This window comes from Phyllopteryx taeniolatus, chromosome 1 (genome assembly GCF_024500385.1).
Source record: "Phyllopteryx taeniolatus isolate TA_2022b chromosome 1, UOR_Ptae_1.2, whole genome shotgun sequence".
NCBI classification, from domain to species: domain Eukaryota; kingdom Metazoa; phylum Chordata; class Actinopteri; order Syngnathiformes; family Syngnathidae; genus Phyllopteryx; species Phyllopteryx taeniolatus.
Genome location: NC_084502.1, coordinates 11,077,120 through 11,093,362, shown reverse-complemented (window position 1 = coordinate 11,093,362; position 16,243 = coordinate 11,077,120). Strand labels below are relative to the sequence as shown.

General features: G+C 40.1%; 1 protein-coding gene across 4 annotated transcripts in view; it reads right to left on the bottom strand.

Moving 5' to 3' along the window:
• The window catches only part of kdm5c (lysine demethylase 5C), a 28,715-nt gene extending 13,388 nt beyond the window's left edge, over nucleotides 1-15,327 (bottom strand). Inside the window, exons 1-16 of one of the 4 annotated variants that reach the window (XM_061770819.1) lie at nucleotides 14,920-15,327; nucleotides 13,432-13,579; nucleotides 12,320-12,397; nucleotides 12,089-12,211; nucleotides 11,830-12,000; nucleotides 11,609-11,743; nucleotides 7,866-7,922; nucleotides 4,889-5,012; nucleotides 4,510-4,820; nucleotides 2,279-2,437; nucleotides 2,054-2,173; nucleotides 1,807-1,965; nucleotides 1,129-1,310; nucleotides 626-788; nucleotides 426-545; nucleotides 154-348 (exon numbers count right to left, since the gene is read on the bottom strand). In XM_061770819.1, coding sequence (XP_061626803.1) covers nucleotides 154-348; nucleotides 426-545; nucleotides 626-788; nucleotides 1,129-1,310; nucleotides 1,807-1,965; nucleotides 2,054-2,173; nucleotides 2,279-2,437; nucleotides 4,510-4,820; nucleotides 4,889-5,012; nucleotides 7,866-7,922; nucleotides 11,609-11,743; nucleotides 11,830-12,000; nucleotides 12,089-12,211; nucleotides 12,320-12,397; nucleotides 13,432-13,579; nucleotides 14,920-14,939 — 2,265 coding nt within the window. In that variant the 5' untranslated portion in view covers nucleotides 14,940-15,327. Of the gene's footprint in view, nucleotides 1-153; nucleotides 349-425; nucleotides 546-625; nucleotides 789-1,128; nucleotides 1,311-1,806; nucleotides 1,966-2,053; nucleotides 2,174-2,278; nucleotides 2,438-4,509; nucleotides 4,821-4,888; nucleotides 5,013-7,865; nucleotides 7,923-11,608; nucleotides 11,744-11,829; nucleotides 12,001-12,088; nucleotides 12,212-12,319; nucleotides 12,398-13,431; nucleotides 13,580-14,503; nucleotides 14,853-14,919 lie in introns of those variants that run through there. The other 3 variants (XM_061770829.1, XM_061770839.1, XM_061770848.1) reach the window with 3 other exon arrangements.
• Nucleotides 15,328-16,243: the final 916 nt, after the last annotated feature.

Sequence of the window (16,243 nt, the reverse complement as noted above, 5' to 3'; positions counted from 1 at the left end):
CATTTTTTTTAGTTCAGTCAATGGGGTTGTCCAACACTTTACAGACCAGTCCATTAGCGCAAATGACAGATGATGAGACTGATGCGAAACATGACAGAAACTGAAAGTGTAAAAAACAATGCCAAAAAGACAAAAAGGTTTGCCAACTCTTACCCTTTCCATCAGAGCCTTCCGCAGCTTTCTCTCCTCCTGAACAATTATAAACATTTCCCGGTGTGTTGCTGCAGCAAGATTGAGGTCTAGTTTCTCTGGACTGGCTGCCATTTTGCAAGTGAGCTCTTCGTGAGAGAAGACACAATACCGCCGCAGACGCCGATAGTGCTCAATGCAGGAACGACCGGCAGGAAGCTACAAAGACAACAAAACAGCAGGGAGTCATCTGATTGTCAAGTTTCCCTTTTGTAGAACAGCCTTATGACACTTACCCAGTCTGCAGTACAGAAGTTGACCGCTTCTGCAAAATTATATCCCTGGTTGAAGCCACTGTGGTAGGCTCTAGGGAAGGTGATGACAAACTCACCAGCACACTGGTTGGTCCGCACAACCTGTCAATAAATAAACAACAATAACAAATCACATATGTAGTCATTTTAAGCCAAGAGAATGTGTGTATTGAGATACTGACCGGTACACCGTGGGCCATAAGGATGTTTGGGTTCATGATTGTAACCAACTGATGCAAGAGGTCAGGCTGAAATTCAAATAACTCTGGAGTCAGTTTCTTCATCACCTCCTCTAGTCGCTCAGCAGCTACTGAGGGAACGCCATACCAGGTTTTGGGTTCCCCCCTGAAGATGATCAATCGTGTTAGTCCAGTCGACCCCTGCATACTCACGGTTCAACATCTGCGGATTCAACTATTTGTGGAATTTTTCCCTTTTTTGGGGGTGAGGGGACCAACCCCGAAAATGCTTATAGGCGGTGTAGCCCGACTTATTCAAGAATTTTGGGGGTTTAAAATAAATTTAAAAAAATCCCCCCCCCCCAAAGGCCATTAGAATTGGCATTAATTACCCGCAGCTTTTCGGTATTTGCGGTCCAGCCCGGTCCCTAACCCCCGCAAATATCGGGTTTCCACTGCATACAGAACCATGCGGAAACAATTAATAAATACGGTGGGTCCTGTACCAGTGCAGGTAGTTGATGGAGTAGCTCCAATGATCCTCAATGTGCCAGCAGAAAGCGGAGAATACCATGCCAACATAAAGCCAGGGCACCTTCATGCCAGAGATATCACCATTGATGTGGCACAGGAGAGACTGTTCCAGCACAGGCATCACGTTCAAGTTCCAGCCACTGCGGGCATAGTCCTGACAGGTGCACAGGTTGAACGTCATGAATCACTTTTGCCTTGATTTACGCAACATAACACTACTGTGTTTATTGTGAGTTACTCTGTGGTTTCTCCTATTGTATTCCAGACAGTCTGAAGATCAAGAGAACGCTATGTACAGGGTGATCCAGACCAAATCGCATGCATGTTGGCCCTCATGATTCATCGGGACATTAAATGGCCATTTTACCATAAAAATTAAAATGATTCCAGGACATTCCAACATATTCAGTCTAGCTTGACATCGGACCTAAAATTATAATTAAAAAAAATAAATCTAACTTTAAATATGATTAACCTGTGTGTGGTTTTTATATAGGCATGGGATAACCAAAACTACAAGCACTTTAAACTAGTAATTCTTCCCAGGCCTGGAAAGGAGATTTTAAAATTCAAAATCTCTGTTAAGTTTGGCTTTTCTAAGTGAGAGGCAGTGCACTGTAGTATTTTACAAATGTCACAAGCACACACACCTCCTCTTCCTTTGTCAGAATCCTCTTGCCGGTGTTCATCGGGAAGCCGCTGCCAAACTCTTTGGAGTGGATGTCTGCTCCATACTCCACAGTCACGTCCTCCTCGATGCTGCTAACTAACCTCCAGAACTCCCTCTCCACAAGCTCAGTGGGAACCATCTAAAAGGGAAGGACATACAGATGACTTTCTCTCTCTCATTATGGCAGCAGAGTCGGTCGGGTCTCAGTGCTTTGAGAGTGTGTTTACATGGACGGGCATGTTGAAGTAATCTGCTTTGAATGCGTCGGCCATCTCCCCAAAACTCTGCAAACTGTACTCGCGGGTTGCTTGTTCAAAGCCAAACGCTTCCGAAGGCTTCTTGCACTCCTACAAATAAGAATATCCATCACGAATAAGTCTTATAGGTCCAGACTCTCTTCACAATAGACAGATTTTTTTGTTTGTTTTGTTCTGTTTTAAGCCACGACTTACTTCTGCAACACACTTCGGGCATCGCCAATTGCCTTTGGGAGGGTCAGTGAGTGGGGGCAGCAGGCAGAACGTATGGTAGTTGTCATCACAACCATCGCATAGCAAGAGTTTCTCGTCATCATCTCCACGGCCACACATCCGACACACAAAGGACTCCACCTTTAATAGTACAATGTAAACCAAAAGCTTACATACACAATATAAAGACATGCTTTATTTACTCACTGACATGAAATCAGACTAAACATTTCCTGTTTTTGGTCAATTAGGATTCCCTAAATTATATTTGCTGAATGCAAGATTAATGAGGAGTAAAAATATATATTTTTTTTAACATTAGTTTCTTCAAAATCAGAAGTTTATAAACAAGTTTATTAGTATTTAGTACCATTGCCTATAAACTATGACTTGGGTCAAACATTTTGGCTATCCTTTTACTAGCTTCTCACAATAGTTGGCGGGATTTTTTGGCCCATTCCTCGACAGAACGCTTCATAATGCGCCACACATTTTCAGGTCTGGACTGCAGGGAGGCGAGTCTAGTACCCGCACTCTTTTACTACGAAGCCACGCAGTTGTAACACGTGCAGAATGTGGTTTGGCATTGTCTTGCTGAAATAAGCAGGGTCCATGAAACAGACGTTGCTTGGATGGCAGCACATGTTTCTCCAAAACCTGTATGTACCTTTCAGCATTAATGGTGCCTTCACAGATGTGTAAGTTACCCACGCCATTGGCACAAACACAGCCCCATACCATCACAGATGCTGGCTTTTGAACTTTGCGTCCATAACAGTCCGGATGGTTATTTTCCTCTTTGGCCCGTAGGACACGACGTCCACATTTTCCCAAAACAATTTGAAATGTGGACTCGTCAGAGCACAGAACACTTTTCCACTTTGCATCAGTCCATCTTAGATGAGCTCGGGCCCAGAGGAGCAGGTGGCATTTCTGGATGTTGTTGATAAATGGCTTTTGCTTTGCATGGTAGAGTTTCAAGTTGCACTTACGGATGTAGCGCCGAACTACATTTACTGACAGTGGTTTTCTGAATTGTTCCTGACCCCATGTGGTGATATCCTTTACACATTGATGTCTGTATTTGATGAAGCGCCGCCTGAGGGATGGAAGGTCACGGGCATTCAATATTGGTTTTCGGCCTTGCTGCTTACATGCAGTGATTTCTCCAGATTCTCTGAATGTTTTGATGATATTATGGAACGTAGATGATGAAATCCATAAATTCCTTGCAATTGTATGTTGAGGAACATTGTCCTTAAACTGTTTGACTATTTTCTCACAAAGAGGTGAACCTCGCTGCATTTTTGCTTGTGAATGGGAAGCTCCTTTTATACCAAGTCATGGCACCCACCTGTTCCCAATTAGCCTGTTCACCTGTCAGATGTTCCAAAAAGGTGTTTGATAAGTATTCCTCAACTTTCTCAAGTCTTTTTTGTCACCTGTCCCAGCTTTTTTGGAACGTGTTGCAGCCATAAAATTCTAAGTTAATGATTATTTGATAAAACCAATAAAGTTTATCAGTTTGAACAATAAATATCTTGTCTTTGTAGTGTAGTCAATTAAATATAGGTTCAACATGATTTGTAAATCATTGTATTCTGTTTTTATGTTTAACACAACGTCCCAACCTCATTGGAATTGGGGTTGTGTACAATATTGAATGTGCTCTTCACATTTTATCCATGGACATATTTTTCTTCTACATAGGCTACAACATTTGACACAAGAATGAAAAATCATAGGTCAGGTCGAATATAAGGATAGATATAATATACAAGTTTATTTGTATGGCTGTCTTTTGGAAAGTGTTTCGAATGATGCGTGTTTTAACTGATGATTGTATCAAGACTGTCAAAATGTTTGCATCTCAATTAGGCACTGTTGTCTTAAGCAAATTTCCCTCAAGGTTATGGTTATCTTTGGAGCCGTTAATTGTAATAGTTGATTATTTATTTTTTGTATCGCTGGTGTCGGGCTGAAACCTGTTCAAATTTTACAAATGTCTCTATTTGACAGTAAAGTCTTGATGGCTCAACAATCATGCTGTATTTTTGGTTTCTTGAAAAGAGATTGGTTTGGAGATGAGTTTCTGCCAGACGCCAGCGATATATAGATTGCTCCAAAAAAGTTTCCAAAATTCTGTTTGTACCAACAATCAATTACAAATCAAGTTTTGACTCGTATCTGGGTGGACCTTTTTGATTACTTACACACTGCATGTTGTTGAGGTTGCGTCGTAGCCTCATGGTCATTTTGGTGCACGGACCATCTGTAAGATGTTGACGACTTTCTTTGTGAAGATGCTCAGCCAATTCTTCTTTCTTCACTTCAGTCTTGACTTCAGCCTTGACTTCTGTTTTGACCTCTGTCTTGACCGTGATGCTGACGGGGGGAACATGGGGAGTGGCTGAGCGCTCGTCGCTCTCTCCCCCCTGAGGAACCTGAAGCTCCGCATTTACAGATGTGACACCAGGAGAAGATGCTGTGCTGTCCCTGATGGTTACAGTCTGAGGCAGTTCATCTAGAAGAAAGGTTTTAAAGTGGTTTTCGGAATTCATGCTGGATTATGGTCCATTTATTTTCTCTTACCCTTCTTCCTAATGCCTCGGTCCCGTGCCATGAGTCCAAGTCCCATCATCTTGGGCCCTGCGCCATAGATCTGCAACTTCTTTAATTCTGGGTTCTTCTCTATGTCTTCCTCAGTAGGTTCAGGCTGCGAAAAAAAGTACACAGTCAACATGAAGGAATGGACAGACAGCCGCTGCTCTCCACAGCACACAGACCAAAGCAATGTGCCAAATGCAGGGGGGCAAAAAAGATCGCAAGCAATGCAAAAAGGGGTTATTCTAGCTAGGTTAGACATTAGGGAAAGCTTAAAAGTTAAGACCCATCACCAAACTACAAATTTAAAAGAAGTTCCAACCATTAAATAGAATATAACTAAAGATTAACAAAACCACTTTCAGTTCATTCAACACTGATATGGAAACATGCCAATGTGGTACATAGGCGGTATAATTCAGTCAAACCAGTCTTGTACCACAAAAGCCAAGTATTTGTTTAAAATTATGATCAATAAAGAAAACATCTTCCATTTCGAAAACAATTTAAATGTTCCAAAGTTACCATTTGATTTATCTAAAAATGCTTTTTACACTTGCTAAAATTTGACAAATCCGCATCTGGTAAGTCACTACACTTAATTTTTCCACATTTTGTTGTGTTACAACCTTATTCCAAAATGGAATTCAATTAATTTTGTTCCACAAAATTCGACACACAGTACAAAAAGTTCTACTGAAATTCTTGCATCTCTCTCAAAGATGAGAAGGAAAAAAAACTAAGAAGTCACCTGTACACAACACGTATTAACACGTATTAAGTATTAACTTAGCTCAATACTTTGCTGATGCACCTTTGGCAGCAATTACAGCTTTTCTTTTTGAATATGATGCCACAAGCTTTGAACACTTATTTATGGGCAGTTTTGCACATTACTCTTTGCAGCACATCTCTAGCTCCCTCAGGTTCGATGGAGAGCGTCAGTGCACAGCCATTTTAGGATCACTCCAAAGATATGAGATTCAAGTCTGGGCTCTGGCTGTGCCCCTCAACGACATTCACACAGTTGTCCGGAAGCCACTCTTTTGAACTTGGCTGTGTGTTTTGGATCCTTGTCATGCTGAAAGATGAACGGTCGCCACAGTCTGACATCAAGCGTGGACAGGCTGCCATCTGTCTTTCAGGAGTGGCTTTTGTCAGGCCACTCCTGTTTATCCTTCTGGAAAGTTCCTGCCACAGAGGACCGCTGGAGCTCCGTCACCTCGCTGACTAAGCCCCTTTTCTTCATCACTCAAGTTTAAACGGGCAGACTCCTGGTGGTTGTGAACTTTTTCCGTTCTTCCACAATGCTCATTTGAACCTTGTTCTGTGCCCTTCGCCAGATATGTAATTTTGGACAATCCTGTTTCAGGTCTACAATTTATTTGACTTCTGTGCTTAGTTTTTGCTCTGACAAGCACCATCAACTTTGGGACCCTATATAGACAGGTGTGAGCCTTTCCGAATCATATCCAATCAACTAAATTAAACTCCAATTGAGTTGAAGAAACATACAGATGATCAGTTGAAACAGGATGCCTGTGAGCTCAATTTTGAGCTTCATGACAAAGGCTGTGAATACTCCACTACATGTATTTTCTTTAATACATTTGAAAACATTTAATTTTTTTTTTTTTTTTTAATGTGGAAAAAGTTTTAAGTGAATAATTAAGGTATACACTATGTCGAAGTGGTCTATTCTCATGGAGTCACACAACATTGAACAATCTCGTGAATTCTGCAGCACAGAAGTAGACAACGGTTTTGAAAGCAATGAAACAAAATACCCACACAAAATCAACTAACTGAAAAGAGACTTGGAAATTGGCCCAAAAGCACCGAAATTGGCCCAAAAGCACCATGTGCAGAAAATACCCAAAAGCACCATGTCCAGAAAATAACCATTACACACAAGCCATTCTAAAACAAGCAAATGCACACCACTGGGGTTTTACTACAAATATTTTATGTGCAGTCAAAATGCAACCTGACCAGTGACAATACTACACTTTTTCTAGCTAGTAAGTTAGTGAAAGAAATGTCAATCTCTAAGCGCAAATGGCACAAGTGGTTATGTTTTGATCATTGTTTGTTGGTTAAAGCTACCAAAAACTCCAAAACCAATTGGGTGGCATTTGCCTCAAGCAAAACCCTAACACTTTGGTGAAGATCCAGGAAAAAGTGAGGATCAATGAATTGTTTTGGCTTTTTGCTGTTACAGTCAATGGAGTGGAACAGTATCACTAATGACCGCTTGGCTTGGAGAAATTAGCTACAATAAACCACCTCTATATCACGATTCAGTTTTCACTGTCCTGGCGTTTCGTGGTTTTTTGGGGGGTGTTACTCTCTCTTATACTGTTTGTACAATATGGTAGAAAAACTCAAAAGATCAGAGAAGCGCAACCCAGAAACTGAACATAATCTCAAGCAAAGCGCAACCCAAAAGAAGAAAAACTTGAGATAGGAACAAAGTAGCCAGTAAGAAACCTTGGTGACAACTGGGCATAAAATGAAAATTATGTGCCATTCATAGCTCATCTGAATACAAATGACAGGCAGAGATGCAAAGTGGCCCAAATGTCATAAAAAAACCATGTAGCAACTCAAAAAACAACCCTCAAACTGTTTTTTGTCTACGTTTCTGGAAATTGCCATATATCAGCACCCACTGCCAAATTTTGGGCAGGGAAATCAGGATAATAGCATGTTATCTCATTCAAAAACTGTATTCATTTACAATATCACTGTGCATACTGACTTGTTAGAAACAGCCACGTTAAATGTGGTATCCAAACCAGATTGTGAGAAATGTTAATTTTATTGCATGTTAATAAAAATATTTAAGTGGTTAGTTCCGATAAAAAAAAAATGTGTAGATGCCAGGAAGAGTGCAGTGGGAAGAGGAAAGCCTTAGGAAGAGAATAGGGGCTGAGGGTGAGCTTATATGCTCAAAAGGCAGTACCGCTGAGATGTGTTGAGAGCCAGCGGTGAGAGGATGGGGATTCAGATCCTCTGGACCCTGCAAGGGGACACAACAACAGCAACAATAAACTAAGCCAGGAGGAAGAAGAGGACAGGTGGGACAGTCATGGAGAAGGAGCTGGAACAAGTAGCTGTGGTTTTATAAAAAATAAATAAATAAAAAAAAAAAAAAAAAAAAAAAAAGTATTTTTTAGATTCTCATCTCTCTTTCTTTATTCATCAACCTTAACTAACATTGGAGAAATAGTGTTTCTATCCAAAAATACACCCTGAATTATGAAAATGTTCAAAATAAATGTTTCCGATTAACAATGAGTCAAGATGGGCTTGTGATAAAAATGTTTTATTAGTTTTCTAGTTGCACTGTTTAGATGTTCAAAATTAGATACAAAACTATGTCTGTTCATGAAGGTAGCTGGGGGGAATGCAACCAAGTAGTAAAGCTGACACCAACGATGGCAGGTTAAGGCATAAGTGCATTGCAAGATGGCAGTAAAGCAAGCTGGGATGCGACCCAAGTGCACTGTCACATCTTCCAGACACACATAAACACACCGGATTGAGAAGAGAACAGCAACACAGCAGCATCAGCACAAGATGGCGGAACATAGACTTTCAGGCAGGTGAGAAAATGAATGTCAAACAACAGAAGACCCTTCCATCCATTTTCCGAAAGGGCGGCCACAGGATGGCATGAAAGGCAATTGACGGTGCAGTATTTGCGGTGCACGATCACGCCCCAATGAACTAACGATGGAAGACTATGAACTGACATCACAACTTGCCACAAGCATCATAAAGGACATGAGGAAATATTTTTGGCAGAAATTCCCTTGTTGCAATGGAACATTTACAAAGATGCATTCAAGCCGATTTAGTGGCTCACATTGGTTTATCAATTATTCTGGAGCCCAAAATATCCTAAAGACATTTTATTGGTTGCTCCATCAATACTTACACAGTGGCACATTGAGATATGAGTTTAATTTGTTCCGTGACTACACTTGAAACTCAAAACACTTGTACTTCAAATCATTTCTCAATGAAACAAAGGGAAATGCCATTCATGTATTCTAGCCTAAAAAAAAAAAAATCTAAATGTTTGTTTTTAAAAAGGAAACTAGTACTCTATAATATTGTACTTTATAAAGACAGAATAATAATAAATAAATAGAATGTAAAAAATTAAACTGGTGCACCAGGATTTAATGCAGCAATTCAAACCATTGTGTTGCTCCTTGTGGGGTTCCTGTAAGTATTGTTATATTATTTGTTTACGTGTTGCTCCACGCTTCAAATATCCTTTGCTTAAAGCTTTCTAAAACCGCAACTATCGATGATTATCGTTAGCATGTCAATGCCGTTTTCCATTTTATGTTACCATGAAGCTAGCGGAGCCTTTCTTTAGGTTAATTCTCATTGTTTTGTTTGACAGTAAACTTCAACAGGTTGGGGATTTTAAACATCTTGAAGCCTCTTTTTTTAGATAAATTGTTCACTATTTGCCAAACTGCTGCTTACTGTGAAGTAAGCTAAATATAGTTCACTGCCACCATTCAGTGCTCGTACCTCAAGTTTGTCACTCGTATCTTAAGGCAACACTGTATACTGTTAATGTCTAACAAAGGCTGCATACGAGGTGTCAGAAATGTTCCAGGATTAGAGTCAAAAAAGAAAAAAATAAATAAATAAAAGGAGCATTTCTAACAAACTGAGTATTTCCCGTCAATGATCCTCAACCAGGAAAAAAAAAAAGATCCTGCAGCTTGCTTGGTTCAGTGCACGAGAACTAGACTTTACATCAATTTTATCGGCCTTATCGGTATCGCCCGATAATTAGCAATTTATGCTGATCGGGTTTAATGTCATAATTCGCCGATCCGATCAGCTCCGCAAAAGACAATTACTCTGCGTCGCCATCGTGCACAATATATTTGAATCCAAAAGCTAGTTGATTTTTAGCCTCGTCGCGTGTCTTTTGGCGTAGTCCTGTAAATATCTTACGGCCAATAAAGTTATTTAATACAAAAAAAAAAAAAAACGTCGGCGGTATGGAACAGACAACACTTCTGACAGACAACACGTAATGCCCGGCGTATCAGACTACAAGACATATTTGCTCTTTCAAGATTGCACTATGTCAGACTACTGCAATCAAATCTTTTATTTCGATACCGCCGCATCATGTTTTCTATCATCATTGGGCTTTATGTTGTCAACTCAAATGCGACCGGATACACTCGTTACAGTGGCGACGACAACAGCTTTGTATTATAAGGACAAAATGGGGGAAAACGTGTGTTGGGGGTCACCGGTGCTCAGGACAGGAGAGGACGTTCGTTTAAGGCTTGCTTGAGGTATGTTCACATACTTTTAATACAATACAGCTCACAAGCAGGCAATAAAATGTTATGTAGCCTAGCAAGCTAGTGGTACCACGAACGGTTGGACGTAAACATGCCGGCGTTCTGTCGAATCATGCTCAAAAGTTTCGGTGTGGGTGAAGTAATCTAATTAAAAATAAAGTAATTTAATTAGCAACCATTATTTCTGTCATGTAATGTTGGTTTGACCTGACTGATTAGAATACACGATCTGACTAGAGCAGTGATTTCCAACCTTTATGGAGCCAAGGAACATATTTTACAATTGAAAATTTTCACGGCACACCAACAAACAAAAATGTCACAAAAAGTGGATACATTAATTTCTGTATTTACTTCCTGCCATCTAATAGAAGACTATTCATTTGTTCTGTCTGTCACTGTGCCTCACTGGCATAAATAGGGGAACAAATACATGATTTATTGCAAATATATTTTTTTGAGCAATTAAGTACACAAGTATGTACAGTAAATGAACAGGTCATTTAAAAAGACACATTCCTCCATCTTGTGATCGGATCGGTTATCGTTTTTTTAAACTCGCTGATCGGCCCCAAAGATCCTGATCTTGTAAAGCCTACCGAGAACAGGCAAAGAGTTGTGGCAAGACAACTTGTGTCTGCCTTACCATGACATTACACCTGCTCACAATGCCCAGAGCATCCGACAGTTCCTCGCCATGCTGGAGCTACCTCCCTACTCGCTCCGTGGCAGTGTACATGGCTGTGATGACTAAGCCCAGAAGAATCCTTCCAGGATTACATGAAGTGGCATAGAATGGTGGGAAAGTACGTCAGACTCCAGGAGGATACCTTCGAGAACTTGTAGTTTGGATTTGAAATGTATGTTTTGTGACCCCAGTCCTAGAACGTTTCTGACACACCTCACCCACACCTGACACACCAAAACTGGCAGTTTCCTGTCCCCACAAACATCCATGAATAAAATAACCAATGTGCGTTTCAGTGTGTGTGTGTCTGGGGGGGTACACTCAAACTGATGGAATTCCAGAAAACTCAAAACTTAACGTTACATAATGTAATGGCATGCAAAGGAAACAAACTGTTAAAGTGATGATTATTAAGGACTGTAGGACATCAGCTGTTGTATTCAAGACAGACTGAGGGCCTGTTAGTGAAAATAATGTGTGAAGTGATTTTCACACGAGCACTGTGCCAGTTTACAAATAAAAATGCTTTTGATAAATGACTTGCTCCCAACATAAGCATGTAACAGTTGATCAGTTTAGAGGCATATAAATGTAACCCTGAACGTAATATTTAGAAAATGTATCTACTATAGAAAACGATCATTATGACAACTAAGCACTTTGACTTACATCTGGCTGGCAGCGGTTTGCTCGGCGCCCGTAACTGCTCATTTTGGATGGTTGCACAGACTGACGCAGGGGGATGGAGTGGGGCTTGTATTCCTTATCCACATCCTCACCGTCGTAGTGCTTTGGCTTGCAATGCTGTGAAATCCATCAAAGAGAAAATATGAATGTGAACTTTTGTCACGTGGTTTAATTAAAAAACGTAGCTGAGTGTCGAACGATACCGGCAAGCTGGCACCAGAATGGAACATTTCAAAAGGGTGGACAATCCTCTCGTAGTGTGAACGCAGAAGAGAACCAATGTTCTTGCCTGGAGGGTAGCCAAGCCTCTGTGCCACACGGGCCCAACGTCGTTCTTTACAGACCATCTCAAAACCCCCTTCATCAGACACAACCTGGAACACCAAGCCACTTAAGCAAACCATAGGCCAAGACAAAATAACGCACAGCATGTTAAACTAAAGAGGTGAAATTCTCGGTCACCTTTGACAGACCAAAAAGATCAAGGATTCGTCTTTCGATGTGTGGGATTTTCAAGGAGGAAGCCTGAATCTCCCAGAACCTGGCAATGCGGTCCAAATAATTAAGCTTCACTCTTGTCTCCGCCTGGGGGAAAAAAAAAAAAAGAGGCATGAAGAACAACAACTATGAAAAGCACCTTTAAACACTTCATTCAACTAACAATATGAAACAGCTGGTTTTTAAATAACTTGCCTCCAGTTCATTAAGTCTCTGCATGCGTGGCGTAAATCGGAATGTATCCAGCTCCACTGAAAATGGTGGTTGCCAGTCCTATTAAGAACATCACATTGAACATTACGGTTTTCAACATTTGTGTCATGAGCCATCTCAACTATGAATTCACTGTACCCCAGCGTGACGCTTTTGTGGATGCACTCGTGTTTGTACATCTAGGTTTTCGCAAGTGTTTGCAATTATATGGCAATATCTCTCGAAGGGTGACCCATGTCTACATTTTTCTTGCAAAATTCAAATGCGTAGTTTTTTGGGTGGCCATGTCCAAATAGATCAGCTGGCAGTTAAATTTTTTCCCCAGGTAAAACAGCGCCACTTTTTGGTAGAAAAACTGTGCACAGAAAGGTAAAGGTCAGATTCTTTATTCAATAAAACTCCATGTTATACTATACACTGTACAACAGCTCGGCTACATCAAAGGCCCTTCAACTACAGCTGTGTCTCTCACTGGGATTTTACAAGGTGTGCATAGGATGAACACATTACCTTGTAAAGTACAACTGGGCTTCAACAGTTTATCAATGTTGGTGAACAATAAGAAAAGTATTACAGAAATGACAGGACTGCAAATTAACTGCAAGATTTGCTAGGCTGGTTATACCAGATCAAGAATTTTCTTTGTGAAGCAATTATGCAATATCAAAGGACAGCAGCAACAACTGTACTACTGCACACCGTTGAGAATTTGTTAATAGCTAAATCAGTCTGGAAAAACTGGCTTATGAGCTTATGTTTTCAAATCATTTTCAGTGACATTGCACTGCATAGGCACTTCATTAAGGTAAGGTCCTGGGTTGTGTAAATGTATTCAGAATATTCAAGTCAAGTTTATTTGTATAGCCCTTAAACACACGAGTCTCAAAGGGATTCACAGGCCCACAGTTGGCCATGATTGACTACACCCCCGAAACTAAATATTCGTCGATTTACAATTAGGCAACAGATTGGTTAAAATCTTTTGACTCCCAATTGATAAAAAGGGCAAGGGCTAAATATTGGGACCAATGTGACACAGAGAAATGTGAATCAAATATTTTGTCAGTAAGATGCAAAAATGAACAAATATTTACTGGTGGAGGTCGAATTTTGCAGATTCCAGACTTCTCTGCAATTGGACGTATTTTGGCAATGTAGCCCAGAGGATCCTGGAACTCCTCCCATGACGGCTCAAAAACTGGACACTCCGGAGGAGCTATAAACTCTTCCCCCTCCATTACCCTGAAAAACAAATGAATACACAGGATATTGCAGGTGGCCACCTCAACAGACAATTCAGCAAGATGGAAGTGCTCAACAAAGTACACACCGACAGAACAAAAAAAACAATCTTAGGTTTCCTTTCAAAATCTCTATGGCACAAAATATTCCCACACAAGAGGGGCCGGCCAGTCATTGCAAAGTCAATAATTAATAGCGAGGCAAATGTTTACATTAAAATTGTATCTTAAATTATTTTATTTTTTTTAAACAAACAAAAATTAACAATTTTACATAGATATGGGAGAAAATCATTATATTTTATCAGTGTAATAGTAAGCAAAGCATCCCTGTCATCTTGATGCGTTACAATAAATTAGGGGATAAACTGAGAGGCATGTTTGGGCCGCATATCTACAGAAGTTCACAACTTAATAATTTGAAGGACCTCCATATCAATCCCTAAATACTGTATGAGAAGACCATAGAGGAAGTGTTTGTTTTGCTCCACTGTAAGGCCTGGTGCAATTCCCCTCCCCCCAACTCAAGACACAACATTAAGTCATATCCTTTGATAATCAACATGATTAAAAGCGGAGGAGGAAACTTTGCAAACCTAAATATTACATTAGTTGTCATGCACAACCATTGGTTCATGTTTTTGTTACATATACACGGTTGAAGAATGTGATTGTTTAAAAAAAAAAAATTTTTTTTTTTAAACAATTTAGCATGACCACACACAGTCAAGAGAATTTGATTTATACTTATATTAATATGTTCGTCCAATCAATGTTCCTGAGCTTGTATCTTAACAATGGCATGAAGGCCATGAACTCAAAACAAGGCCATACATAAAGGTATCATTCAGCGCACTCTTAAAACGTTTTTTTAAATAATGACTACAAAACGAGTGGTCAACCGATAACAGAAAGAACCACTCACGCTTTCAAATGTCGACGTTGTCTTACACCAAGTTTTTATCAATGTTGGTGACAAGTGACTTGGGTGAGTTAGCTCCCGACACCACAAAACGACTCTGTTCCAGTCAAAACAACTCATAAAAAAATTATGATGTTTAGCAGTTGACTTTGGGGTCGCTAAGAAGTCTATATTCGCTTTCATCATTCACTGAGTTTTGGTCTGATTCAGACATCGGTGTCAAATGAAGCTAACGTTAGCATCAAGGCCTGCGATTTTTCCTCCCAGCTCCGTGCCATCGAAACATCTTGGCTAGCATTACTTAGCTACAAGGTGAGAATTAGGCAAACATTGGCTCCCGTGTTCTCACGCCAACAGCCAAGTCAACGCAGCGGTTGGACATAATATAACAAAATAAAAGCGGACACAGAGTCGCTTACAAGCTCCAAACAAGCGACATAGTCTCCTTGTAAACTGTTGTTGACTGACCCGTAGACACCTCGATGTGCCGGGCTATGATGGGGCTGCTCGCCGCTCTCCTTCCTCCTGTTGTGCTGACTGCTGCTTGGTGGTTGTTGGTGGTTAGCTAACGAGGGCCAGCTGTGCTTTGGTGCCGTTGGCGAGCTAACTGCTACAAGCAAAGTTGGCCGCTTTTGCCTGCCGCTTCAATTCACCCTGTACGTCTTCCACTCTGTCAGAACACACGCATTCAAAATGCGGACGCGAGATATCCGTTTCATTTTAAGCCCAATGTAAAAAATGGTAACAGTTTTGTCGTTGGCAATAATTTTTCCGACAAACACCATCACTCCCTTCAGGCCATCCTATCTTTCTTAACGAGTCGCCATCTTTTTTTTTTTTTTTTTTTTTTATTTATTTTTTTTTTTCTCACGGCCGAAGCACAACCGCCACCCCGGATTCTTCACAGCGCGTCCGCTACGTTTGCTCTTTGAAAATAGGGCGCACGTACGCCAATTCACGACGGTGTGTAGGAAGACAACAACGTGCTTTAGGTACAAGTTTACAACGGTCCGCTCATGGAAGAAAGCCTAAAAAAGAACATACCAACTGAAATAAACTACTTACATTGGAAACCAAGCCTTCACGCAAAATTTTTGTCGAAATTTGACTTTATTTCACATCAGAATAATGTATGGTTTGATGGCTTTTGTTTTCTTTTATGCACTATTTTTTTGTTTACTATTGTTTAGACTTTTTATGCTTTTTTTTTTAAACAGGTGGGCAAGCGGGCACTTGAAATTTAATTGCAGGTTTACATCAAGTCACAACAAATGACAATATTTTATTGTATTGTGTCTATTTTTGTGACTTGCTTTAGCTCGTTTTTTAATTGGGATGTAATGGTGGTTCCCTTATATTGTATGAATTATAATTTATTTCATGTTATAAAAATATACTCTAAACCCAATACTGGACAATAATTCTATACAACTGAACTCTGAAACAACTGAAATTGGATGTGTTTTTTTCTACTTGGAGTGGGCCAGAATTTCCCATTTATTCCATGTATTATTATTATTATTATTATCCATCCATTCATTTTCCTTACCGCTTATCCTCACTAAAGTCGGGGTGTGCTGGACCCTATCCCAGCTATCTTCTTCTTCTTCTTCTTCTTCTTCTTCTTCTTCTTCTTCTTCTTATTATTATTATTATTATTATTATTATTATTATTATTATTATTACACCGCCCACACTCTCTGTTCCAGCAGTTTTTGTTTTAGCCTCCTATGTTATCACAAT